Below are 27,971 nucleotides of genomic sequence, written 5' to 3' on the forward strand. Positions count from 1 at the left end.
ATTTCTAGTATCGTGTACACAAGGCTTAAGGGGATGCTGGAGCCGCAGGCGAACTCGATCAGCGTCGATAAAGAAGTGCTCACCGACTATATCTGTCCTTGTATAGACAAGGATATAGACAAGGATAGCACCTAACCTTGCATCTTCCACTGGTCTAAGTAATATCTTTCTTTTTAGGCTTCAAATCTTACTTCTAATTGCACGATATTATTCCTGACAGTTTTTTGTAGAGGGCTGCATCACTATTTTCTATAGAAATACTGCAGAATTTTTGTATAAAGCAAATATTGTCGTCAGGTGAAGACAATATTTATAAAAATAAATTTTTTTTTTAGTTTATCAGAAAAAATCATGTACAGCCCTCTACATTTTTGTGCGTACTTTAATCGTGTAAAAGGATTTTCCATTCTGTTCAGCCAATTCAAAGATATTGCTTAGACCGATTATGCCTTGTCGCTGTCACTCCAGGATCCCCTTAAGCTAACTGGCCACTGTTGAACTGGGCCTAAAAGTAAATTCGTGTGTATCGAAATAATGAAACAATCGAGTATCGCACGTCGAGATATCTTGCGATACAGAACTACTTCAGTCAGAGAGAAGAAACTCGTGTTTTTTTAGAACTTTAATCGATTAGCGTGGTTGTTGACATCTGTTTGAAACAAACACTCCACAGACTCCACTGAGCATCGTTCTTGCATGGGAAGTGAAACCAAGTCAAAGTTAAGTTAATAATATTCGGACGCGAATCTTTTCGATAAGATGCTCCGTAAGTAAAATAATATCGTTATGAAAAATATGCCCTCGCTTATAATGAAAAGACATGAACAGGGATATTAGTTAAATCGAATAAAATCGTACATTCGCATTAAACGAGTGAATATTGTCAGTTTTTACACTCTCATGCTACGATAATTGCATCGCTGGTCTAAGATACTAAAGAATTACTGAAAATACAATATTTAATGCATAATACCACGTTTGTTTAATATTTTTTTATTATAGAATTATCTGTACCCAGTAGCACGAATTTTTGGGGTTATTATATATGCTGGACTAACTCCTAACATTTATTTTTGTAATATGATTCGACTTATGACAAAAAACTAATATATCAACTTAAATCAGAACTCTATCTTTTGCTATTTATATTGCGTGTTATCTCACTGCATATTTTTATTTACTTTGTTTTATTTCTTCTAATATTATGGATCACTTTATTGTACTGCCAGAAGAAACCCCGGAAGAGACCACCTGCGAGCCTGCATACCAAGGATACTTCGAAGGTCATCACAATGCAATTACAGCTTTAAACTTCCATCCGAATGCTGATCGACTCATATCGAGTAGCCTGGACAAAACAGTAATGATGTGGCAATTGAGACATTCGTTGCCGGCTTACAAGTTCAAAGCCCACGCAGAAAGTGTCTTGGACGTGTGCTATTCGCCAAACGGAGACCTTATGGCCAGTGCTTCAAAAGATACATCTGTGAGAATTTGGGTTCCTAAAATTAAAGGATACTCGTTAGACTTTAAAGCTCACAGCTCTGCCGTGAATTCAGTACAGTTCAGTCCAAATGGAGAAGAGGTATAATTCTCGCATTTAATTAATTACAATTTATCACGGATCTTGCTGTAAGTGACTTACACAATAATTTATCGGTATGTTTAGCTGGTCACCGCATCGAACGACAAAAGTGTCAAGTTATGGTTAGCACGTCACAGAAGATTTCTCATGTCGTTTATAGGACATACGTATTGGGTCAGTTGCGCTAGGTTTTCTCCCGATGGTAAACTTTTGGTATCGTGCAGCGATGACAAAACGATAAAAGTATGGGACATTATCAGTGGGCAATGTGTTAAAACTTTTAATGAGATAAAAGGTTTGTTGAGCACATCGTAATTTCGTAGTTCAGAAATATAGAGAAAATTTTTGCCATGTTAGCCCCCGCCACATACGTGGAATTTCATCCAAACGGCACAACTATCGGATCAGCAAACGAGGACGCGTGTATTAAACTGTACGATCTGAGAACAAATTCTTTATGTCAGCATTATGCTGCTCATAAAGGACCTGTGAATATGATCAAATTTCATCCAACGGGTAATTTCATGTTAACAGCTTCGGATGACTCGACAATGAAGGTAGGTTTAAGACTTTGATTTTATATAGCGGTTTCAATAAATTATTACCACATTTACTGATAGCAATATCGGCTAGATTTTAGATGTCCTAGAAGGCCGTCCAATTTATACTCTCAAGGGACATCATGTTGGCGTAACATCCGTAGCATTTTCAAAAGACGGTAGGCTTTTTGCTTCTGGTGGCACGGACCGACGAATTCTAATATGGAAGTCTAATTTGTGTATGGATGGCCAAATCGGAAAGATTCCTACACAGCTAATGCCTTCTACCATCAAATTGGATGATATGGGTGAAAAATCGAACAGCGACGAATGTAAAGAAATTGTACACAAGAAGCGGAGCCAAGAAAAAGTAATTATTTAATGTGCAAATATAATCTATTAAACTATACAAAGAGACGATTGCATTTTATTAAAAAAAAAGCTTATATTTTTTATATTAGGAATTAAAACTTTATATTAGGAACCGTTAATTTTATAAGATATGTTATTTTAGTATTTATCAGACACAGTTAAAAAATTGCATCTGAGATCAGACGACAGATTTTGTGAAGGATCATCAACAAGAAAGACTAAACCTGAAATGGTCAACATGAGGAATATTGAATCTTCTGAAAGAGATTGTGTAGCAAATGTGCTAATCCCACAAGATCAGACAGCACCTGATGCACCTTTGTCTAATCAATCCATTAAAACAGTAGAAGCCCTCTGTGATCAAGTACAATCATTACATGATACTGTTAATGTACTAGAACGACGAATGACAATATTAGAAGAGACACTTAACTACAAGCTTCCTTAGCTGTTAGCTTAGCATTGTTAATCACTTGGAATAACGTGTGTCTGATGTGTATGTATGTGTGCAATATTGACTTAATATGGAAAACGGGATTATAATTGATAAGTTTTATCAATCATGCATATTACAAAGATCATGAAAATTTACTAATAACTAGTATTCCAATGCCTTATGTTATAGATACTCAGTTAGAAATGATTAGTCAAATCTACGTGAATTTGACGTCGATGAATTATTGAATACTGATTGATATTGTCATTTTTACCTCATCATAATTGTTTTTATATTAATTACGAATATTTCTGTAAGATTTCTATGTCTCGACTAATTCTATGTCAAGTGTACAATACATGTATCAGTATATGTATATTGCCTATTGCGCTTTCCGATTTTGCATTGATTCGATGTAGAGTAGACAATAGAAGTTTTACAGAAATATTTGCAATTGCTCAATTAACATACACGTATTATACAAAAACCATTGTAATGAGATCGAAAATGACAAGAATATCACCTAGTATTCAACATCGACGTGTCAACGTCGAATTCATGTCGATTTAGCTAATCATTTCTGACCGAGTATGAAAAACATCTCATGTTGCATTATGACGAAGTCAAGAAATAAAAACTGCTTAGGGTAATACAAGACATTTTATGCATGGCCATAAAAATACGCTATTTTTGTACTTTTGTATATATACGAATAAGTAATTAAAGTGTGACTTTTCTCTTTTTATAGGAAAGATACAATGTAAAAAATATCTTTGTTATAATATATGCCTGACATATTTAGCAGCACCTGTTACAATCACATCACTCTTCAAATCACTCCTTTTCCTCAATGGGTCTCTAAAAATTGGCATGTTTTTCCCGTTTTCTTGATTATTTCTAAAATCTCATCCGAACCAAGCGCAGTGGTCACGAGCACCTTCTTCCCTGGTAGATCTATCTTGATGTCGTCGACACCTAGGTATCACACGATAAATAATTAAAATAATACGTTAGAAATACTTTGAACGTAGGTTGTAACATACACGTATCTTTTTATTTTTACTAAAATTATAATTGTATCATTTCTATGTTTGACACTTCCACCTCCTTACACAATGTGTTTAACCTCATCTCATACGTTTCGTTAATTTTTGCAGAAGTAACGTTTTCAAAGGTGTCGATAAGATAATATTTGTGGAACCCAAGCGTGCATACGGAAACACGGATCGCAAATATTCTCAAGTACCTGCTTTTTTCCTGAGCACGTTTTGCACAGCAGTCGAGCATCCCTCGCACGTCATTTCAACACTGAATTCGTGCACCTTGTAAACAGATCGCTCGTCAAACGTCGTCTACATTGTTTTAATTTTATTTGAGACCAGAATATCGTTTTGTTGTTACCTGAGCTGCCATAATAACGAGATATACGTCTCCGGGAGAGAGATTCGACGTGTCAAACGAGTTATTTCCAAATCGGGTGACGAAGTGGGATGTGACGTCGCTATTAAAAATGTGCATGCGACAGAAGTCTTATCTGCAGCTGTACCGTAAACGATAACGTATACATACATATATCGTGCGCTGACCGTTTCTAATTGCAAAGTAACAAAACATTAAACGTGTTGTCGTTATTAAAAATCATATTCTAGGGCTATATTATCAGAAAAGTTACTTTGCACATGTACTTAGTTCTTTATTATAGACAAGAATAGCTTAGAAGTTAAATTCTTTCAATTTTAAATAAAAAATTCGTGAAAATATTCCTGTGAACTAATTTTGATCACGTAAATACACTCTTTTAAAAGTTAAATAACTAATGATCGTATGTAATTACTAGGAAAATGATAAAATATTATCATCTTCCTAGTAATTCTTCAATCTAATAAGTAGTATAAATAAAATCATTTGTACAGCATTTGTGGATAATTGAAAGTAATGTGAGAAAACTACGAGAACACTCTCAGGGGATTCAGTTTTTATTTTCATCCTTGCATCTTGACATAAGGTAGAAAAGTATTACGGTTGAATGCCTAGTAGTTGTCAAACTCTCTGTATACCTCAGGACTGTCCTTTCAGGCTGCGGCTACGCGAGGAACAAGCTTACATCCTACTTACAGCATGGATTTTGCGAGCATTTCGGCTAAAGGATGAACTTGTGATACAGATTTTTTTCCAGATCGATTATAATTTTCCCTACGTTTTTTTTCTTCTCTTCCTGTTTTGGGACCGCGACGGAAGTTTTCTATTCCTACAACTTTCGATGGCGAGTAGCGAGTGAAATGTACAAATGTGTGATAAAATTTGTCCCTGTTGTATCTATACGATTGTTCTCACGAATGCGAGGACATATAGACTGGCACGGACGGCGACGGGATCATTGGATGCCTTGTGCGAATGAGAGATCTTATCACAGTAATCAGTTCGGCTCGTACTGAGAGAATACCTGCTTTGCTCGTTTCATCTAATCGGATACTCTGTCGATCATCGCTCTCTATCATGCGTGTACCACTCATCCATACATTTGTCTATAGTCTAATTTTGCACACTCAGTCATATTGCTCTATGATGTTAGTGATAATCCTTAGTCGTTACACAATTTGTTAATACACCTTTCGATACGCTTATCGAATATGGTTTCTGCTATTTTTCCGCAGGGATACACGATGGGATCATACTTACTGTAGCTCGAAAAGCTTTGTCCTTTCCGTTCATCCCGAATGATAGCATAGTTGTATCCTTTTTTCTCTCCCTTCTTGTTATTCGCCTGACACATGGGGAAGGGGGGGGGGGAATTCATACACTGATTTTTACACCGACGAGGACCGGGGTAATTTATAAATATCGCAGCTTGTTTTACGCTTATCGATGGTTATAGGGCATGTCTCTTACATTTATTCGCCCAAACGAAGCATTGGGATTAGTGACAATGCGGCTGAAATGCAATTTTGTATAACAAATTGTACTCGTGACGAAGCGGGGTTTAATAGTACTTTAGCTTTAGCTTTGGCGCATTTGTCAATCGGATCGGGGACGATCCGAAAGACACATATGGGGATTGCAATATACTGGCAGTCCGTAATTCGCAATTTCGGAGACTATCATTCCCCAATTACATATACATATGTTTTTACAATGTTATGTGTATTAATTAAGCGGTGTAACGAGACTCGGGATCTTTCATTAAAATATATCCGTTCTCTCAGTAAAAATATATGAGGAGGCTATTAGTTCGGTCTTGATGAAAAGACGAGTCACAGATACATGCAAACCTGCGCGAGAGAGCTCCGTGGCAGTCCGTGGAATGCTACGGCATCAACGGGTGTGGGAATAATTTGAGCACGACGTTACGAAATGATCATCGCTAACTGAGACTCGTTTTGATGGTAATCTATTCTATTTCTTAGTATTCGATGTAAATGCGATGCAAACACGTTGCGACGTAAATCATAAAAGTATAATCTCGAATGCTGAACGCAAGAGTCAATGGATTGGAAGATGGTTATATTCCAAAAAGAAAAATGCAATTTTTTTTGTACTAGTAAAGAGATGCGCTTTGTCGCAAACGGTGGTTTATGGCGTGACGTAATTCTGGAGAGAAAAAACTGCGATTACTTCGTCATATTGTTCACACTCAGTCCGTCGGACTGACCGGATTATAGCCTGATGGCGGGTTAGCGTGAATCCAGCGTCAGAGAAAGCTGTAAGTGTTCTGAACCGCTCTGCCAGTGGACGAAGCCGAGCCTTGTTGTTCCGCAATGGTGCTCTGTTGCTCTAGTCTCTCCAACGATTCCACACGCGTTCTTATAGAACCACCATAAGTGCGTACCTATTTTATTAACATCTCGTTAAGTATCGATAAATATTCTTAATCTTGCTATCTTATCAGAAGTTTCTCTTAAAGTTTCTGGATGTTAGAAGTAATATAAAGTATACACATATCAATGTCAGAAAAAGGCTTGTCAATATTTCAGGAAATAAAACTAATTGTTAGTTACGGTATAAAAGAAAATGTTGAATCTAGCAGAGCTGCTTTATTGGAAGGATATGTTGCGAAGGATATGAGCAATGTTATCAAATGCAAATACCCATGTGAAAGCACGAAATAGACATTTAGAGTATATATTTAATTTAATTTTGTGATAACTGAAAAAATTACATGATCTAGATTTACCATAAGAAATATTGACGAGAATTTTTCTAACATTTTTGCAGAAATACATATAAGCAAATAGGATATGTCGCGTCCAGAATATTAATATTATTCTATTCACTTAATAGTGCTGCTTTTTTATAACTTCCTAATATTAATGTTGCAAGTGATTTAATTTTAAAAGTATAAAATTTAAAATTATATAGGATGCTAATTGGATATAATGATTTCTGGACGCTCCTTTATTGCTTAAAGCAAGGTTGAAACATAAATCTCTTATAATATAATAAAGCACACCAGAAATTTCAAGAAAAAGCTTTTACTAAAAGCGAGCTCCTTGTCCCACGGTCATGTTTCTCTGAATGCTATATAATTCTCACACATTTATATCATTCAAAACTTTTCACAAAAATTTCATCACATTGCGATAATTTTGCGTATTTAGGCGAATGATATACAAATTTAATCAAATCATTATTTAAAAAATAAATAAATAAATAAAAGATATAAAAGTGTATTGTAACATAACATACCTTGGATAAGAAAATTAGAAAAAATATACATATGAAAGTAAGGAATTTTTAATAACACATTATTTGCCCTTTTCTGGAGTATATATTTTTTAAGAACATACTATATTAAATAAATTATAACAAATATCGGATTTTGTGGTAAAAAGAATACATAAATAGGGGTTGCGTTGCATTTAACTTTGTATATCAATCTACACAAATTTCCATCAAGTTTCCAGCGAGTTTACACAAATGCAGACACCGATTAAATCTGTCCTGTCATCATCGACCATACGATAAATATGGGCGCTCTTTAGCTGGTTATCTACTCACTGTCTGTAGATTAGACTTCAGACTGTGGGTGTTGGCCACTCGCGCTCACACAAGAGGAGTTAGACTTCCACTGCAGACTCTTACTTCTCTGGGCTCCAGAGCTGCCGGAGGTCTCCTCTCTTGCGACTGTTGCACATTCGAGCCACTCGCCACGTTATGGTGTCCCGATCGCGATGCGTGGTTCGTCGCCACTACATACTCTGTTAAAGTAACATCCGCAGTCCCGCCAGATTCGAGTGGTATCGCATTCTGGCGAAAGTGTTCGAGCATATCGTATATCGCAGGAAAGCATAGATGTTGGACTCGGCAATGACCTTGATCATTTAACGTCATCCGTAAATGCTGTAATGAAAATGATATGTGTTTAATGATAAAACATTGTTTAATTATTCATCGTATTATTAAGCGTTGAAGATGATCTCTGTAGTTACTTTTGCTCTTCCTTGGAAATTAAAAGTTAACACAAATTCGCCTTTTCTAGTCTCGCTCTGCCGAACCAGGAACACCCCGTGACCGTTAGCTGCACTATGTAACACAAGCTGCGCGGCGTCCGAGCGAGGAAGGGTGCCATGAAACCACGGGTATTCTCGTAAGCTACTCGATAAATCCAGCTCGCCTTCATTAGCAGGCACTGCGGACAAATAAATGTATGAATTTTTTATTTACTCTGAATTATACTTGCCTGACGACGTTCATTCTTGTAATTCGCACAAATTTATTCCTTACTTTGCTCGATTTCTTGCTGAGAGGAACATAATTCTAAATTACTACTGCTGCGCATATGGAGTCTCGGAGGTAATTCCGGCGGATTGCCCTGCGAGTCGTCGCCGTGTTCATGACTAGCGGATCGGAAGCTCTTACTCGCCGAGTTGGCTCGTAATCGATCACTGTCGGATCCGATAGCCAGCGAACCGTGGCCCAGGGAATCGCCTAAAGAGTCACCCGGTCCGGAGCCAGGAACGCTGGAGCTTTGCTGCACCGTTCGCATGCAATATCTAATCGTCGCCAACCACGATTTCATGTCGTTCGAGTCGTGCGCCTCGATGACAAATTCCATATTTTGGGTCTTCAGGACGAACGTGTTCTCGTGATCCGGCATTTCCAGCGCCGTGGTCTCCCTCGCTTCCGTTATCGCCGAGCAAAAGACGCCGCTTCGCGGTTTCACTGCCTTCGGCGGGGAGTAGAACTCCAACATGTAGCCACCGATGGCCTTTATCAAAGCTAGCCGTGACTTTTCCCATTTCTGCGTCCCGTCTATGTTCTCCCCCATCAAGGAATTAACGATTCCCTCCTTACGGCATTCCACCACGATTTTCGACAACTTGGCCTTTGAGTGTTTATCCTTGCGGTGTTCACTGTAGGACAATTCGACCTCGTCGCTCTGTTGCTTGTGGAAGAAACTCTTGCCCTTTTTAAGTCCCTTAAAGGACAATCTGCGGAAGAAAGGTTTGTGGGCGGGCTTCGGCGACACTGCCTCTCCGTCATGTTCAGAATAGTCGCTGAATTCCTCGTGCGAGGACGCACGGACTGGTGCATTAGTATTTTGGCTCGCAAGGTTTACGTCTCTTTCATTGGATATCACGCTCCTAGTGTCATGCAACGATAGCGATCTAAAAAAGATACAAGAACAACGTTACTATTATACGAATAACCTAAAAACTTTCAAAAGAGAATAATTATTAAATACAATGTATACGTTCTTATAAGACATATAAGTAATAAAACTGAAATTATAAACAATTCCTTGTTTAAAATAAGAAGTTAAAATTTCTAGGTTTCTATCCTCTCCTTATACGCCATTAAAATATCTTTGTATTTTCTACATTTTTGTGAAATTTATAACAAACACAAGCACCTGATTTGCAAACTCTAAATTATTTCTCATTTTCCTTCACAAATTATTATTTAACCGAAAGCTGCGCACGAAACTCAAGCTTTTCCTCCGATCGTTCGCCATTCAGGCAATTACTCCAATGTTTACTTCCTGACGTGCGAGACTAGGTTAATGATCTCCACTACCACTCTATACTCTACGTGACAGCCGTGCGACGGCCGTGCGTAAAAAAGGCCGCGCGTTCGCACCTCACGCTTTGCCGCAGGTACTCGCTCTCGAAGTGCTCGCAGAAGCTCTCGACGAACTTGCGGAGGAAGTCGCGATGCGAGAGATTGGCGCGGGTGCTCTCGGGCAGGTTCAGGCTAACGTAGGCGCAGAACGCCTTGGCGAAGTCGGAGGCTGAGGCGCGGGCGTGTCTCTCGCAGAACTCGATCCAGCCGGTCGCTGCTTCCGGCGACGCGGCGGTCGCCGTGGACGACGTGGCCGTCGTCGTAACCGGTGCCGTCGCCGCTGTCGTCGCCGTCGCCGTCGCCGTCGCCGCCGCCGCCGCCGTCGTCGCCGTCACCGTCGTCGTCGTCGTCGTCGTCGTCGTCGTCGTCGTTGTCGTCGTTGACGTTGACGTTGACGCGATCTCCGTCGCTATCGTCGTCGTTGCCGACGGCGTCGTCGTCGTCGTCGTCGTCGTCGACGTCGACGTCGACGTCGTTGTTATCGGCGACGTCGTCGTTACCGTCGCGCTAATCGCCGGCGATATCGCGGTGCTCGCTGTCGGCGTGCTCGCGGCGTAAACACTCATTACCGGCGTCTGGCTCGCGTAGGGGGTGGAAGATCTCCCCCCCTTGTGCCGCCACCGCCGCCGCCACCACCACCGCCGCCGTCGTCGCCACCCGTCGCCCTCCACTCTCGCCCGCCGCCACCGCTGCCCCGCTGACGCTCCGGGGGTCCCTTCACGATCGCGAACGTCGTCGCCGCCGTTGTTGAGGGTGACCGAAGGACATATCACACCCCGCCTCACGTCACGCGCGGGTCGCCGTAAAACTGACCGATCACGGCATTCACGGCGGGCTGAAGCTGAATGGCCACGGTCGAGCAACACATACGCGCGCACACACACGCACACTCGCCCTGCAAAGAGGAGGGAAAAGTAGAGACTCGAGACTGAAAAGCGAGTATCGTTGATACGATCCTGCGTGAGAGAATCGCCGAGAGTTCGTGCGGCTTGAACGATACCCACGTCACCCACGATAAATTCGCTACATTACACTTGTACTCCCCCTCGATTCATCGTATCCGTATCGTTCGTCGTACCGCGGGGAGGAGGGCAGCCGGAACCGACGCCGACGAGACTCCGGAGCGGTCGGAGAGAGAGTCTTTCTCGCTCCTCGTTAAACTTCACTCGCGTCTACCGTCTACCTGCGACGGCTGCGACGGTCTCTCCTGACTCCTCTCCCCGTCTGCCCTATCTGTCTCTCTCGTCTGTACCTCCCGCCGCCACGCGATAGTATCGATAGGGATCATCGGCGACTTTTGTCCGAGATTTCACGCCGGCGACCGCGCGTCGATCTTATCGCGCGCGTGCCACAGTCAAGGACTCGCACGCGTGATACTCGCGCGTTCGTACCGTCGTACCTCTCGCTTCGCGGAATTATTTACAGGCATTACGAAGCACACGGCCACACGCGCGAAATGCGTGATACGCGCGACTCGCGAACACCACTACAGCGAACTCTGCTCTCTCTTTCTTTCTTTCTCTTTTTGTCTCTGTCTTTCTCCGTCCTGTCGCGCGTTACGCGCGTAGAGGTTAGGCGGTCGCGTGCTCCGACTGCTCCGTGGTCCGCTCTTCCCTCTTCCGCACATAGAAATCCGCATTTACATCTTCCCCGTCATCCTCAGAATTGGGCGTGCTCGTATTTGTGCACCTGCAATCTTGATGTTAATTATTCGACCTTATGTAGCGTGGAAAGATTTCTTATATTTTCTCAGAAGTTTTCTAAGAATTTGTCATATTTTAGATATTTAGATTTATGAAAAAATATGTAAAATTTCTTTTAGATTACTGTCAGAAATAATTGGATAGAGATTTTTAGAATTAATTAATACTTTCAGCATTTGTATGAAAAAGCTTAAATTCTAATAAATTGCGCGGATTTTCTCATATTTATTCAGATTTCTATAAAGATGTGTGTGGTGTGAAAGATCTGAAATATTTCATTATTATTTTATCTTGTATAATTATAATTTTTCTAAAAAACGTACTAAATCGCATAAAAAAATGTGAAAAATTCTGGAGAAAGTCTCAAAATTTCTATGAAAATTTTAATTAATATAATACGAAAAGTTTTGATTTTTTTTACCAGAGATAAATATGCCATCTATTTAAACTTAAAATGCTCTTTTTTCATTGAAACGCGAGTATTTCTCGAAAATTTGATTTTGCAGGGGTATGATTTACATTATTATAACAACACAATTCTCTCATGAATGCGAATATGAAAATTATGAATTCGTATAGTTTCGCGAGGGAAGCCTCCGTAATGTCTGTTCTTTGTAGCTGCACTATATTGTACTTTCTGCACTTTAAATGAACTAGATACGTATGGTGCGTAATTAAACATTAAAGAGAGGAAGAGATGAAAGATGTAATTAGTCGTTGAAGAGAGGAGAATAAAATATATAAAGTGCAAAATATATCAACTACAAAGAACAAATCTATGAACTCACTCGTGTAAAACCTAGTGGGCCCTTAACCTCAATTGGAGTAGAGCGTGATAATCGAAAGCAGAAATCCGAGATGATCGAATCTTGCACGAAGAGGCGAATGTTATTAGGTATTACATTCTTAGGAGGGTTAGTATCTCATATATTTCCGCGCTAAATAACCGATTGGCACAGGCTCGTAACTGCATCGAGCAAAACGTTTGCGGACCGACTTAATTTTTTCTGTAACTGCATTCCCCACAGATTAACGGTTTTAGCGCTAATTATCGAGAGCCATTGGACGAGCAGCTCGAGCAAGCTCTACGTTGATAACTACGAGAATAATTCCTCCTGCATCTCTGGCGAGGAGTACGAGGTGATATCCGAGTGCCATCCATGCACGGCCTTCGAGATTGCTAGCGAGAGCATCGGCGTTTGTGTTCACGCGAGATATAAGGAAGTGCTGAAATGCAAGAGCGGTGAAACAATAACGAGAAGGTAGCTATAACGAGACTACGCTATAACCACCAGGATTTGCTATATCTACTTAGCTCTATACTCTGCGTTTCCACATATTTGTATTGCAGTTGCGACAAAGTGGCTTGGCTGGAGGAAAGGGCATTCTGGAAGTTCGAGGGTTTTATGCTTGCTGCGGCGATCGTCTCTTGCTTCACTGTATATTGGAGAGAGATCATATTGAGACAGAGAATAATCAGGAAAGTAGCTAAACAATTGCGAATTAGTGTGTGAATGCTGGGAGTCGAGAGTCAACATAGAGGAGTACACTTCTACCGCTCGTTTAAGAAAGGCACAGAGAGACAGAGAAATGAATGAAGTGTATTTAGCGATATATTCTACGGCGGACTTGTGCCTCGCTCCGATAGAAACGGTGGTAACTCTTTTTACTATAAAGTATTGCGAGTCTTCAATTAGCATCAAGCTAATACCGAGTAAGCAGGATTTAACCGAACAAGCGTACACGATAGATCTCACGAATTTTGTCTACGAAATTGTAAATGTAAGCGAGGTACCTTGTTACGCGAGCTCGTACGAATTACCGAATGTCGCTGTAAATGAAGATAGCTGCATGGCTGGTTTGTGTACGGTATTACGGCAGATTGTGAAAAGCGCAAGTCCAGAGTATTCAACGCATGACTGTAATAAGTTATTAGGCTTCAAGGGCTCCTGCTTGATGGCTTGCTCCGAGGCAAGCGTGTGGACTAAATTCTGCGAGATCGATTTAATTTTAACGCTTAAGTCTTTAGATACAGAGGATTTAGAAAAATCCGAACTGCCCGTTAGCTTAGCCAGATTCGAATGCCACATGTCTCAGCCGGTTAGATTACACAATTTGTATAAGTATAAAATGTGCAAAAAGTTTGCTGCGCTCGATATAACTAGGCAGGATGAGACCGGTCTCCCGGAACACACGTATGCGGAAGGTGCGTGTATTACGTTATCCGACATAATTATATTTGTATGCATGCACATTCTACTGAATACGTTTTCGAGCCAGATGATATCGAAACTGGTACCCTTAACAGCCAAATGGTACGACAGAATGTTAGAAGATCACTTCATAATAAAATGCTTAAGTTGTCTACCTCTATCAAGAAGCCATAATTCAGATGCGCTCCATTATACACTTCCAGTTGTAGTAAACGAAAGCTTATACAAGAGCGATCCTAAACGCTACAAACCAAAAAACCGCATCTACACGAGACAAGATGATATAGAACATTCGTTGCAGTTGGTCGAAGGCATGAAGATTTCAATGCAGCTTGACGTTGAACCATTTGGTGTGGAAGTAAACCTCGACTGGTCCGACGTTCCTTTTGATGCCACCCCAGAAGGCGGTTCGTTGCCACTTTCGAGGCTGCGGCGGAAGCAGGAGCAACTGCAGAATTTGTGTAAACCCGTCCTGAAATTGGCGAAGGCGGGAGATACTATTGTAGATTTCTGTTCGGGTAGCGGCCATTTGGGAATATTAATAGCATACTTGCTGCCTCGTTGCACGGTTATTCTGCTGGAAAACAAAGAGGAGTCTTTGAACAGAGCCAAGAAGAGGGTGCAAAGGCTGAGGTTGACGAACGTAAAGTTTTGCCAGTGTAACTTGGATTATTTCAAGGGAGATTTCGACATCGGGACCTCGTTACACGCTTGCGGTTTGGCGACGGACTTGGTTATTCAATGTTGCATACGGAAGAACGCGATTTTCGTGTGTTGCCCTTGCTGTTACGGCTCGTTGCAGGACTGCCATCAGCTAACGTATCCGCGAAGCGATGTTTTCAAGAAGTGCGTTAACAATAAAGAATACTCATACCTGAGTCATGCAGCGGATCAAACGCATGACGAACTGAATATTAAGACTAAGCAAGGCTACAGATGTATGACAGTTATAGACACGGACAGAAAACTGTTCGCCGAACAGTTTGGGTACAAAGTTCATCTCGGTAAATTAATTCCACAAACGTGTACACTTAAGAATCACTTGTTGGTTGGCATACCAAAAGGTAAGCTAACATATGGCAATTCATGTGATAATTGTGTCCGCTGAATGACTTTTGTAAATAAATGGCATTTATATTGAGAACATTAATTAATTATGTCAGTAATTATATAGATAGCAGCATGCAAAACATTTTTTATTATAATAGGAAGACTATTATGTATAAAACGTATTTATTTTATGTATTGTATCTTTAAAAGGGTGCGTTGGGGGAGTGCTATTAGCGCTATTTACTTCATACTACATAAATTTCAAACGCTATTTTACCCGAAGTGGTGTAATGCTATTGTTATCGTTTCTAAGCTCTGTAAACGCTGGTCAACATTTTCTCGATTTATAACCATTGTACGTTTTTATTAAATTTATACGTGATTTATCATTAACATATGGACATTATGGACTGTGTTGGAATATATCTTCAGGACGCCGAATCTCAAGAGTAGTTTAAAATTAAACTTTCTCAGACTAATTAAATAAAATTATTGTTATTATTTATTCTATTGTTAATTAATTACTTATATTTATTATTTTTAAATATATATATTATTTTATTTTTTCAAAATAATTTGAATGTAATAAGCATTTTTATTTTAGCACAGCCAATAAGAAATTCATCTTCTCTTATAAAGAAAAGAAATTATTTACATTACTGACTAATATCTGAGAGGAGCCTTGAACTCTTGATTAGTTAACGCACTATTGTTTCTACATAACTTTTTGCAACCTAGATACATTTTTTAAAATAAATATTTATTCAAAAAATTTCAAGTTCTTTATTATTGCTTTCAAATGATGAATCTATTAGCTCTCGCATCCCATAAGTGCTACTGCTGTTAATAAATTTCTTCGACCTTATTCCACAAACATATTTAAAATCAGTTGTTAAGAGACACCATAACGTTGCGCTAATGCCCTTCATGTTCATACTTAGTAGCTCACAATCGCCAACGCCTTGCCCAAACTAGCGTTTGCGTCTACAGCGTGATTACAAGTTCCCTGAACGCACTCTAATATTATTCATTCTTTATTTTACATGTATAATTGTGTTAGCATAATGGTCGTAGATTTTTTAATCTTATATTGTTAAATGTAGATAAGGAAAGAACAATAATAAATAAAACTTTTGAAATTGTAAAGTTTAGAATTTGTACTATCTTTTTTCTAATTATATCTCTTCAATAGAAAAGTATTTCAATCTTAATTTATATCGTAAAGAAGATAAATTTTCCAATAAAATATCGAATGCTAATTTAGCCTTTTTGTCCGCAATTTAATCCAATCTCAATCCGCAATGTGATACGGGCTTAAATGTAACCTGCAAAATGGCGATGGCTATGCGGAGCTCAAAACAACTGTTCGTGACGCACGTGGTTTGAAGAAACTATTAATTTACGACAATTATTTTTCGCTACTGCGATGTCGTTTTTTATAAGAAGTGGTGCTCGAGGAGGTGGCCCACAGAAGCGTAAAGTAAGCTTTCCGATTTATCTTATTCCCTTTTCGAAAGTGTTACGTTTTCTCTTGCTTGGAGGTTAGAATTAAGTTCGCTCGAGATAGCACAATTATTTTGTATTTCTCCTGATTCTTATTAATTGTTCGCACATTGTATCGATTATTTGTTTTAAAAAATTCATTATAAAATAGCAAAATATTAAATAATCTTGACATATCTATAATTCGATTCATGTTCATAATTTTTTTCTTGTGTAGAATGTATCAATGGCTTAATTTGTAATTTATAATTTTATTATGTTAGCTCAATGGCCAGTTTAGTAAGACATCCACAGCTCAGTCTACTTCAAAACAATTGAGGAAATCAAAGAAGCCTAAATTTGATGACAACGAGAGTATCGCCAGCACAGATGAAGAACTCGCAGAAGAAAATTTAGGGTAACGATAATCAAATACATTGAAAGGATTCAATGAGCATTATAAGATTTTTTTTTTATAGAAATGAAGCACAAAGTGAAACCGAGGAAGAGGAAGAAACTGCGCAAGAAAAACGCGTGAGACTTGTAAAGAAACGTCTTCAAGAAATTGAAGAAGAAGGTACATAATTTAACGAAATGTTTTATGTTTAATCTATGCTATTTTGAAAAGAGAAAGAAATAGTTTTATACAATAAATTTATTTTCAATATTATAGAAAAAGACAGAGCAGAATTTGAAGAGGGTGCAGTCGCACGGAGATTGCGCGAGGAATATCTGGAGGAGAAGGGCCGATTAAGGAAAACTATAGCGATAAATTATGTTGGCCACAGTGAGCTTAAAACATTGAGATGTAAAGAACATAAATTGTCCATTACTTGTATTTGTCTTTCTAGCGATGGCAACATATTATATTCGGGATCTAAGGATGGTAGTTTGGCTAAATGTAAGTTCACAAATTTTAACTTTAGATATAGGTATAATAGATAAAGTTCTAAAAATAATTGATGATATTTATTGTTTACTCTTATCTGTTGTATATTTATTTTTTGTGTGAACTAAATTGATAATTATTTGTATAGGGTCAATAAAGGAAAAGGTCAAATTAAAAGCTATTAGAGGAAACAGAGGAAAGACGAAGCCTGGAATGAAATCTGTACGATGTTTGGCAATTAGCACAGATGGAAAGTTTTTCGTAAGTTTAAATAAATTCTTTTTTTTAGTTTATAAAAAAATTGCGTATAAAAGATGAGTCTCTTTCTTATTATAGGTGGTAGGAGATAGTGGATGTAAAGATATAAAAGTGCTCTGTGGCGATACCCTTAATCATATAAAGAATCTACAAGGTCACAGGGGACCCGTATCCGGATTGGTATTCCGTAAAGATACTCACACGTTATACTCCGCATCTGAAGACAAAAGCGTGAAAGTTTGGAATCTAGACGATATGGCTTATGTTGAATCATTGTAAGTAACTTTGCAAATTAAATAGCTTTTTATTTTATATATACTGAATTTACTTAGTTTTAATTTGTTTCTGACTACCGTTTCTCTTACAGATTCGGGCACCAGAGCGCTATCACATCTATCGACGCACTTTCACGAGAGCGCGCTATCACGAGCGGTGGTTTCGACGGATCTATTAGGATATGGAAAATAGTCGAAGAGTCGCAGTTAATATTTAACGCGCACAACGGCGGCAGTAGTATTGACGCGGTTAAGCTCATCAACGAGGAGAATTTTTTCAGCGGCGGTGACGACGGACAACTTTGCGTTTGGGGGTGTATGAAGAAGAAGCCGTTGTGTTCGGTATCGGAGGCGCACGGAAAGGACGAAACCAATGGTCAACCGATGTGGATTTCAAGTATCGCCACACTATTGAATACAGATTTAGTAGCATCAGGTGCATTAACATGTTCTATCTTTGTATTTGCATCTATATTTATTCCTTTTTTGGTACTAATTAATCAATTACGACTTCTAGGATCGCGGGACGGTACGATCAAGTTGTGGCAATGCGGTGAGAACTTTAGATCGTTAAATCCATTGTTTGAAGTGAAATTAGCGGGTTTCATAAACGCGCTTGCATTCACTCCCGACGGGAATCATCTTATTGCTGGTGTAGGCAAAGAACATAGAAATGGAGGTTGGTGGCGAATACCTGAAGCGAGGAATGCTGTTGTTATTATACCACTAGTGCATAAGCAAAAGACAAATAAATAAATTTTATATCAATTTAATGTAGATTTATACCTGTATAGACTAGATTTATGTTTTTTTTATAAATCATTGAACACTTTACTTACCTTTTACTTTTAATTATATTCATAAAAAAAATTTAATAAAATTAATTCGGTAGAAATATTTATAATAATAATTGTGTTAAATTAAAATAAGAACGACTGTTGCCTTTATAATATCGACAATCTTAACGCGATAAGAGATCTGTGCACTCAACGACGATGGTTCTAATGTGAATGAAATGAAAGAAATATTGGTCCACAGTACAAGTATTTATTCTGTACAAAAGTTGAGTTATAAAATATTATGTCCCTATTTTAGGTCTTGTTTTAGTCTTGTATACCATGCCGTCTTGAGTACATTCGTATAATAACAATATCGCAACATGGAACGCTCGTGCTCGTCCTGAACGATTTTCTCCGCGTTTTCCTCACTGTTATTTTATATACCGATTCGAGATGGACACCACGGCAAGTAACGTTCCCGTTAACGAGACAATTCCAGGCTCCAGCGTCCGAACGATCACCAGCGTTCCGTTCGCGCGATTCTTGGACTCACCGTGTACATATAAACCAAACCGACTTTAATCCGCATATTTATTCGAGTCAACAAACAGTAGTACAGCGAGTGTACGTACGCTACTTCTTGTGCATTCTTGCGATAAGTTTTCAAACGAGTGCGATATATAGGCCATCCTTAATTGGGGGCATACCACCCTTCCGTCGTGACATTTTTCCCTTTTTTTTCAATGCTATGCGCTCTCTCTCTCTTTCTCTCTCTCTCCAGGCCGTGAGGGTGCTGTTCGGTGCGTTTTTTTTTTTAAGGGTCCTCATGCGACATATCGTCTTCCGCAAAAATACGCTCGATTAAATCTCTCCCTGTTTATCTCCAGGCCGGCGTTAATTTCCGCGAGGCGGACTCGGGGCTTGTTCGGCGGATCTTGTTCGCTTCTTTTTTTTCTCCGCACATTTGGGTCTCTCAGTCCTTTTTTTTCATTTTTCTTTTATTTGCTTACCGTCTCATTTAATTGTTCGGCCTTTGACGCGGTTGATACGTGTGTAAATTGACGCGCTCCGCGACAGGCGTAGCGCGTCTCTTCCTCTTTCCCTTCCCTTTGCTGTTCGCGACGTCGTTGCGTCCCCCCTGATTGCCAGTCTCTTTCCCTCGTAAATTCTCTCTCTCTCTCTCTCTCTCGCCTTGGAAACCAGCCAGATTGATCAAAGTATCAAAGAGTCGCCTTTAATCTAGGATCTAATAATAAATGAGCCTCGCGGTTGACAAAACCGCCTGAACCCGACGACGACGCTCTTTCCTACGCACGGAGCGGAGCTGGGCGGGCTCCTGGTTCCGTCGCTCCTGCGCTCGATAAATCACTTATTCCTCCGCTTACTCCTATATCGCAACGAAATGTGCTTTCTCCCTAACAGATATCCGTGACCGATGGACATTGTTCGCTTTATTGCACGATAGTCGAGAGCGAGTTCGTTTTATTGCTATCGGAAATCCTAATCTACGCCCAACTCCGTTTCGCTACAGCTTGTACCCCCCGACGGTTTTCTTCCGTCTCGCCGAGACGCGACGGAAGAGTTACATTACAATATATACGCGGGGAGAGGCGTGTCTCTGGTATGCAATTGACGCTCGTTGCACGTTAGATATGGATCGGTGTTACATTCCGGGAGGATGTTACTCGCATTCATCCCGCCGCGATTAGTTCTGCGAAATTGTCGTTTGGGAAATTGTCAAATGCGCGTTGTAACGTAACTCCTTAAGCGATAACGCGACTGAACTCTTCGTCGGATATGCGGCAACGCAGGAAAGAATAAACCATTGAAAGCGCACATAACTATTCTCACCGTGACTACCTTATTTCTTGCTTGCGATTTCTTACATAACGGTCTGAGAGACCTCACGGTGCGAATAACGATTTACGTTCGACTGATGTCAATTACACTTATCACGAATAAAGCGAAGTCGCGTGTTGCCTTTTCTCGTGTTCGTACACACAAAGGAAAATAGAAGGAGAAAATAGCTTGCGTGTGCGGAGAATATCCATCTGTCAGTTATTTCTAATATTAAAGCGAACTTAAAATTATCACGACGATATCGTATTCGCGCTTTTTTTTAAGCTTTTTTTTAGCTTAACAGCCATAATTCTCAGATGTAAAGGGTATTGCGTAGCCTTCGGCGGAAACGAGTCGTTTATTAAAAAATTCGTTGTTTACAAAACGCACGCGATGCTATTGATACCTGTCGAAATCGTTGTGAAAAACGTATTCCTTTTTTTTTTATTCTTCAGATGTACTGAAAATTATTGGTCTTCTTATCTGTCTTTTTTCTGCTAGCAACGTATGAAGTATTGAATCGGAAATAGACGGTAATCAATTAAATATGGCAGTTTGTTTCGGGGAGAATTGCTTTTCGAATGGGATAGTCGTTTTGTTCGATTATATAGTTGACGCAATATGTACGTACGAATGAAAAATATATTACATTTATATTATTAAACAAAATTATTTACGAACTTTTTATATTAATATCGTGTTCTCTAGTTATAGATTTAATAACAATACAGCAGGAATAGCAAATTGAAACGTTTCTTTAAGACGAAAGTTCTCTTAGGCCTCTTTTCATGGCGTGATGTATAATGGTCAGGATTTGAACATTCAGCTAAAATAAGAAGAAAGCGCAAAATGTAGTAAAATTTAGACCTCACGTTTTTTATAGGCCGACGAAGCTTTTAACGTGTTCGAGCTTTTAACGAGGCCGATATGTATAGTTATTAACACCTTCGAATATAAATGGGAAGATAGATGCGAGAGATCTTTTTTACATGATGCAATGTCTCGTTTCAAAAAAACTGCTTTTTCTTATGCGATAACGAGCGATTAAAATAGAATTGATAGAAGAACAGACTAGAATTTGCTTAACCGAAGTGACGAGCTAGTTGTCGAACATTTGCCCGCGATTTATATACGACGCAACTGGAGTAGATCGTGCATATCTCCGTGCATCGACCATTTCTTTTGTACTAACAGCAGGATCGTGAGATAGGACGGTCCGCTTTCTAGCTTTAACGCGCGATTTACCGTAAAATTACAAGAATAATTTAGCGAAGAGCAAGGTGCAACCAGCGCTTATTAAATCGAAAGATAAATAATATTGCTCACGTTGAGAAACACGTTTCCCCTCTTAATCGCCGAAACTGTGCAATTCTGGTTCGCGACGTTCGTCGCGCGGCAACAAATTCCCGAAAGGAAATACCGAAAGCGGACATCGGGTTTTTTTAATGCGAAAAATCAACACACGATCGACACACGATTTCGCGGCAAGGCGAAGAGTGTCCCCTTTTCCGAACCGTCTTGCTCCTCGCCCCCTGACTTTCCCGAGCAAACAGGGATGATTCGCGCGAGGTATCTCGAAACAAAATACGACACAGCTAGTCCCCCTCCCCCCCCACCCCCTCGGCCCGACGCACGATATCTTTCCAACTTTGCCTTCCACTTTTTAAATTACTTTCGTTTGCCATCGATATATATTGCGCTATATATCGACATACATATAGAATATACCTACATAAATTGTGTAACATCGACGAGCCTACGCTCCCTCGCGTAGGACCACGTACATCCTCTTGCCCCCCCCCCCTTCCCCGTTTCTTTCACTCTCACGCATTCACGTATGTACGCACGCGTGGTGCGTGCGTGCACGGTGCACATTGCATTTGCGCGAACGCGGCTTTCTAGATATACCGTGTGCTTCACCCTTATCTCCCCGCGCTCTTTCTCACTCCGTTACCCTTCTCTGCCTTTCTTTTCCCCCGTATCACGCGTATATGCGATCCCTCGCGCGGTTTCCACGACTCCGGCTCTCCGTGTCTGCGCGATGCGTGGTAATGTGTCCGCTCGTTACGTTTGCCCTTTGCAAATTCATTTTACGCTTATTTCCCCCCTTTTTTCCGCGCCCCGCTACCTGCGATCTCTTCTTCGGGTTGATTATGGCGATTTTCCTGTTTTCTTTCTTTCTTTCTTCTTTTTTTTTTTGCAACCGGCGGCTGCTCGTTTAAATACTATTTCGCTATAGTGGACTACCGTTATGAACGCTACGCTACTTTGTATTGTATCCTGTAATGCTTCGTAATGAACGACTGGTACTGAATGTGCATACTGGTGAACACACGCAATCTATAAGGTCCCGTTCCAAGGATACCATACGCGGCGGCACCGAGCCGCGAGCACCGCACGAAAACGACGAGCGTGCTCGTTAACGAGCCCTGCTCGTAGACACCGGCGAGATTTTTAATTAATATTCCGATGTACACGATGTCCGCGTCCGCGTCCGCGGATCCCGTCTCATTAATCACGGGACGCGCCGCGCTCGACAAAATAATCGTCCGTGCGAGGAAAGAGTGTCGCAAAAACGGATCAGTCGCTATTAAAAACGCGCGCCGGACAGCCTCGATCGGATCACTCTGAAGCGAAATTGATGGGATCTACGGATCGAAAGTATCGAGATCAGCTTTCGCGGAAAGGAAACCGAATAAAATATCATTTTTTAGCATTCTTTTTTGTCATTTCCTGCTTGATTAGTTGTACACAGAGTATTAATCAAAATTTGTTGACTTCTCGACGACTCTAACGGAAGTCCGTCGTATCACGATAAAGAGATGCCGCGTATGATAGCCGTGATATCGAGAGTGTATGTATGGGTCCTGTACGCTCCGGTTACAAAATAATATATATGCAACGTGAGAAATCACGATCTGGCTAAGTGTCGCTCCGCCCTCTGTGAGCCTTGCTTTCCTGTTTAATCAGTACTTCGCGTACTTACGAATAATCGTAGTTTACAATTAACCGCTCTGCGTCCGCCGTCCTCGTTAAAAATCTTAGACATCAACATACATTCACATTTTTTTTATTATTTTTATAATAAACCGTTATTAGAAACCTATCTCGTATTCGCTATGCACTTTAATATAAATTTCATCGTGTTTACCGTTTATTTACTCGTTAATTTGTTTATTTACAGAGACGCGTGTGTCTATTCGAAATTCGCTTTATCCTCTTTTTTAGTCGTTAATTAATTATAATTAATTCATTACAAACCGCGCGGCCGTGCTTGTCAGCGCGGCGGATATTTTACCCTCGATCTCGAGAAGAGAGGAACAAGTCTCTTTTATTATTTTTTTTCCCCTTTTACCGCGTGAGAACGCGCGCGGCGTGGCCCCTCTCGCCCCTCGAGCGGGAGAGACATCCGCGCGCGAGCCTCGCGTCCTTTCTTGTTCTCTTGCACACGCACACGAGTGGATGATTACGTAAGTGAAGTGGCATTACCGAACGTAATAGCAGACGGGAACTCAGACCTCCTCGGGATGGACGTGAAGCGTATCCTGTTCTCGTTTTTCCCTCGCTTCTTCTTCTTCTTCTTTTTTTTTAATCCTACCTCGGACGTTTATTTACACCGCATCGACGGGTCCGCGGATCGCGCGCGGACCGAAATATAGATCTGACTCGTTAATACAGGCGGGCGTCGAATCCTCCTCTCGCGCGTTACATCTATTTACATACGTTTCTGAACAAACAAACCCACCGCAGATGCGTTCCCTCTATCTGCTGTTAAAAAAATACTTTTTTTTTTCTTTTCCTCGTCGGGGCAGCAGGACGCCTCACGTCTCGCGGTCTGCGGCACGGGTCCGTGTGGGTGTACGACGTGGTTGTGGACGTGATGGATGGATGACGGAAACGAAAAAGGGGGGGGGGGAGACAAAACAAAATAAAAAAAGAGGAATGAGTTTGCAGTGAGCGACCTTGTCTATTTTCTATATCGAATAGTTCGAGTCTATATTACTGTTATAACGTATTCACTTATATCGTTCGCGCGAATGAGTACCCAGCGTGCGCTCGTGAATCCACGTACCCTTTCGCCCTTCGCGTGCGAACGATCGATCGAGCGGCGTTATATTCCCGTTAGATATATATATTTCGCCGTCGCTTAGAACTAAATTCGACTCGCGATCGGCGGTCTCGTGACACTTTCGCGATTCCCAACAATGCAATTGTGGTGCAACGAGCGAGCGCGTCCAAAGGTGAAATCCGAGGTTCCGTAAAAACGTTACGTGTACCTACGGTACAGTGACCCTGGTTGAAAAATACCGAGGAGTATCGTTGGTATTCACAAGTATCCATAGCTTAAATGAACATCTAAAGGACCATCGAGATGCAACAATTGACATATATCTATTATTAATAAAACGTATGATTCAGGGATGGATACGATTGTGAATACGATAATTGCATCGGCACATTTCAATCAGGAAGATCAAGGATGAATGTTCGTAACATAAATAAGTCATTAGTCTAACAAAATTCCAAGTACAATAATGATTGTCCGCGAATACATTTTACTTAACGTCGCTTACCTAAAGCATGCAGTCATGTGAGTTTCGAATCGACAATCGATCGGGAGCATGAAAGATTGCGTCGACCAGCTCGCTCGTCGCTAATTGCGGCAACAAAACAGAAGTGAAAATACAAACCAAATGATGGATGGCGCGTGACGCTCGGGCTTACAATACCGTTGCTGAACTTTCATTTATTCGCGAATTTGTTGTTCTCGACTAATCGCGAATATATTCGCTGCTCTCGCGATCGTAGACGCGAATAAAGACGATGAACTATGAATGAACTTCCGAAAGCGAATCGGTCCGTGTCGAGTAGTCTTTAACGCGTAAAGATTCTCATTTCGCTACTTAAGATTCTGAATAAAGATCTTTTTTTTTCACTCTCTCACACATACACACACGCACGCACGCAATCATACATCCTCTCGTCTCGCTACGGTACTCATTTCCTGCGTAAATTCGTATTTACAATAATTCGTTAGTGCAGTCGCGCTCGCAATTGTATTTTTTTATTTTGTGGACACGAACGGAAAATTACTCACTGCTTCGTCTTTCGTCCTTTGCATACCGCGTTCACGCACGCACGCGTGCGTGTCACGCGAAAGGTGAATCCACGAGTGTGTACGCACACGATACGTGTACACGCGCAAGTCTTTTTCCCTGGTAATGTGAATAATAAATAGAATAATAAAAAAAAGGAAACGTAGAAAAGGGGGAATCAATATAAATCGGAAACATGATTGAACTGATTAGACATTGTGTATAGTGTGAATAGAAACATGATTCGTGGTATGATACTCTGAACGAAATCAAGAACGAAGGAAAACAACAAACGACGGGAAGGAGGGGGGTGGTTGGCTCCGGGGGCTCGTTCGTGCCGCGATCGCCGCTTCACCCCCGGGCGCCGACAGTAGTACGTTAATTTGTTCGCTATTAAATTTGATATTTCACTAGCAAATATAGAATATCGAGTGTAGAATATTCGTTAGCGTAATGATAGCGGATAATAAATATAATACAGATCTATAGATAGAAGTCTCAGTATGGTACAGCTATTATACAAATCTGTCTTTTACTCGATTCGCGACTCAGTCTCTCTCGCACAATATTCTCTATTCGCTCGCTCGATTTTTTTCTCTACGCTACTTTTCTTACCCAACGGCTCGAATCGACGATACTATACGCTATCCTTGACTCGTGACAACGATGCAATTAGACCTGTTGTAGTGGCAGAAATTCGCATAAGTTCGTGCCTTGTGTCGATTTGTTCGATGAGCAACACGGTGCTCATATCATAGTTGCATAATGCACATACGCACTCACACTTTCTGTCTGATCCATGCTTTCTCTCTCTTTCTCTCTTTCTCGTTTCATATTATAAGATTTACCTAGAAATACGGCACTCTTTCTTAAATCTCCCCGGCCCCCTGTTACCCGTCGGCATACAAGGCGGCCACAAGAGCCACTTGTACATATTCATTAGGAATTTATTTACACGCGTGCTAACTATCCTACTCGTGATCTCGCATGCGAACTCGAATGATCCTTCGTCCTCGGCGTCCTGCGATTTGGCCGGGCGGCCGCGGCGATCGGCTCGAATTTAAATGCCGCGCGAAAGACGATTAATCCCAGACGATTCCTCCTAATTTTTCGATCTTTTGTCCGATACAGATCGTCCAATCATCGAGGAACTACGCCGCGTCGTGTCGACGACTTCGAGTTCAAGTATTTCTACGAGGTTTCCCCGAAAGCTGCTCGCAATGAGGATCGCGATCGTTCGCCCCCGTCTTGGCCGCGAACCGAAAGCGTTCAAGGATTTTCAGGTACTCTTTTCTCGAGGCACGGCGCGCTCGCGTGATCGCGCTCAGGACAAACTATTTTCCTTGCCGGCCCCGAGCGAGGACCCCTTAACGAAGGACCGTTCGTCGTCGATGGCCGAGCTCACGCGGCAGTTTTTTCCGTGGAATCGAAGATTCGCTCAAAGACGTGCGATCTGACATTATTCGCGTACATACAACAGCCCTGCTACTAATATATAACAGACGTCCTTCTCTCGCGTACACTTCTCGCTCTCGGTTGAGGATACTTAGCACGCTGCCACGACTCTCGCTTACATCTTTCTCTCTTTCTCATATTCGAATAAATACCTACAGTTAGCGTAATGATAAGAAGGACAACCAATACGACTACCATTTATAGTAGTGATAATAGTGGGCGTGTACTATAAGTAGTGTCTAGTAGTAGCGCTTCTCTTCCCGCTTTTTCTTCTCCGCTTTCTCTGCTACTTCCCGTCCTACTCTCGGCTTCCTCGTCTTCGTCCTTCTACAGTGTTCCACCCTAGAACCCCGCTAATTCCTTAATTGTAGTTAATATGGCGTTGCCGCTCGTGTGTCGTGCGTGTCTCTTTTCTCGACGTGTCTCTCCTTTCCTCGCTCTTCATCTTCGTCTTTTTTTTCTCTCTCTGTCTCTCGTACTCTCGTCTTTTCTCTCTTCTCTGCTATCTCTCGAGTCGGCGCGACCATGGATCGTGCGTGTCTCTCACTACGATCGAGGGACGGCCGAGGTACGCGCGTGTGTGTCTCGCACGCCTCTCAAGAAATCAATTAAACGTAGGATAATCACAGAAGAAGGGGTTTCGACGCATGGGATATACGACGTTCTCGTACGTGGCCGGTGCTATCGCTTCACCGCAGCAGTTGCTGCAGCAACGCGCTCATCAGCAGGCTGCACGTCGCCAGGATCAGGCTCTGCGCGTACCGAGCGTGCGTACGAGCGTACGAGCTTGCGCCGTTGTACGTCAGCTCCTCGTTCTTCACTACCTCGTTCGGATGATCCGAATACTCTTCTGCGAAACACAAAAGCGAAGAAATCATTAGCCATTGATCAATTACGCGATAAGGTAGAGTATTAGGATTAGGAAACGCAGATTTTATAAG

The 27,971-nt window shown here is 41.0% G+C and overlaps 6 protein-coding genes across 7 annotated transcripts in view; 4 read left to right on the forward strand and 2 right to left on the reverse strand.

The window, feature by feature from the left end:
- Positions 1-9: 9 nt before the first annotated feature.
- On the forward strand, positions 10-3,736 carry Poc1 (Proteome of centrioles 1). Its single transcript, XM_071704030.1, has 6 exons — positions 10-766; positions 1,230-1,585; positions 1,670-1,880; positions 1,943-2,142; positions 2,219-2,494; positions 2,639-3,736. Exons 1-6 carry the CDS (start codon positions 760-762, stop codon positions 2,942-2,944), a joined length of 1,356 nt encoding a protein of 451 aa, XP_071560131.1. The 5' UTR covers positions 10-759; the 3' UTR covers positions 2,945-3,736.
- Positions 3,737-4,890: 1,154 nt separating this feature from the next.
- Lnk (SH2B adapter-like protein Lnk) lies at positions 4,891-11,629 on the reverse strand. Of its 2 annotated transcripts, none has more exons than XM_071704026.1 (5): positions 10,010-11,629; positions 8,654-9,537; positions 8,359-8,558; positions 8,012-8,269; positions 4,891-6,758 (listed from the first exon to the last, which is right to left on the reverse strand). In XM_071704026.1, exons 1-5 carry the CDS (start codon positions 10,555-10,557, stop codon positions 6,621-6,623), a joined length of 2,028 nt encoding a protein of 675 aa, XP_071560127.1. In that variant the 5' UTR covers positions 10,558-11,629; the 3' UTR covers positions 4,891-6,620. The 2 variants fall into 2 exon arrangements, with proteins under 2 accessions (XP_071560127.1, XP_071560128.1); XM_071704027.1 differs by having other exon boundaries at positions 6,617-6,758; positions 7,928-8,269; positions 10,010-11,627.
- A 508-nt stretch (positions 11,630-12,137) lies between these two features.
- Positions 12,138-13,208, forward strand: Jtbr (jumping translocation breakpoint protein JTBR). Its single transcript, XM_071704033.1, has 3 exons — positions 12,138-12,608; positions 12,723-12,956; positions 13,046-13,208. Exons 1-3 carry the CDS (start codon positions 12,553-12,555, stop codon positions 13,206-13,208), a joined length of 453 nt encoding a protein of 150 aa, XP_071560134.1. The 5' UTR covers positions 12,138-12,552.
- A 76-nt stretch (positions 13,209-13,284) lies between these two features.
- Gstcd (glutathione S-transferase, C-terminal domain containing) lies at positions 13,285-15,462 on the forward strand. The gene has a single exon (XM_071704028.1). The coding sequence runs from the start codon at positions 13,285-13,287 to the stop codon at positions 15,013-15,015; it is 1,731 nt and encodes a 576-aa protein (XP_071560129.1). The 3' UTR covers positions 15,016-15,462.
- An 813-nt stretch (positions 15,463-16,275) lies between these two features.
- U3-55k (U3 small nuclear riboprotein factor 55K) lies at positions 16,276-18,629 on the forward strand. The gene is made up of 8 exons (XM_071704029.1): positions 16,276-16,437; positions 16,724-16,857; positions 16,919-17,016; positions 17,113-17,340; positions 17,477-17,589; positions 17,665-17,861; positions 17,954-18,297; positions 18,379-18,629. The coding sequence occupies exons 1-8, from the start codon at positions 16,384-16,386 to the stop codon at positions 18,615-18,617; spliced, it is 1,407 nt and encodes a 468-aa protein (XP_071560130.1). The 5' UTR covers positions 16,276-16,383; the 3' UTR covers positions 18,618-18,629.
- A 263-nt stretch (positions 18,630-18,892) lies between these two features.
- Positions 18,893-27,971, reverse strand: part of Ephrin (ephrin) — a 53,635-nt gene continuing 44,556 nt past the window's right edge. Inside the window, exon 5 of the mRNA XM_071704031.1 lies at positions 18,893-27,880. Within this exon, the coding sequence (XP_071560132.1) occupies positions 27,720-27,880 (161 nt within the window). The 3' untranslated portion in view covers positions 18,893-27,719. The remainder of the gene's footprint in view (positions 27,881-27,971) is intronic.

The sequence above is a fragment of the Temnothorax nylanderi genome, unplaced genomic scaffold, assembly GCF_030848795.1.
Source record: "Temnothorax nylanderi isolate EJ_2023f unplaced genomic scaffold, tnyl_v1.0 TNYL_tig0038_pilon, whole genome shotgun sequence".
NCBI lineage: Eukaryota > Metazoa > Arthropoda > Insecta > Hymenoptera > Formicidae > Temnothorax > Temnothorax nylanderi.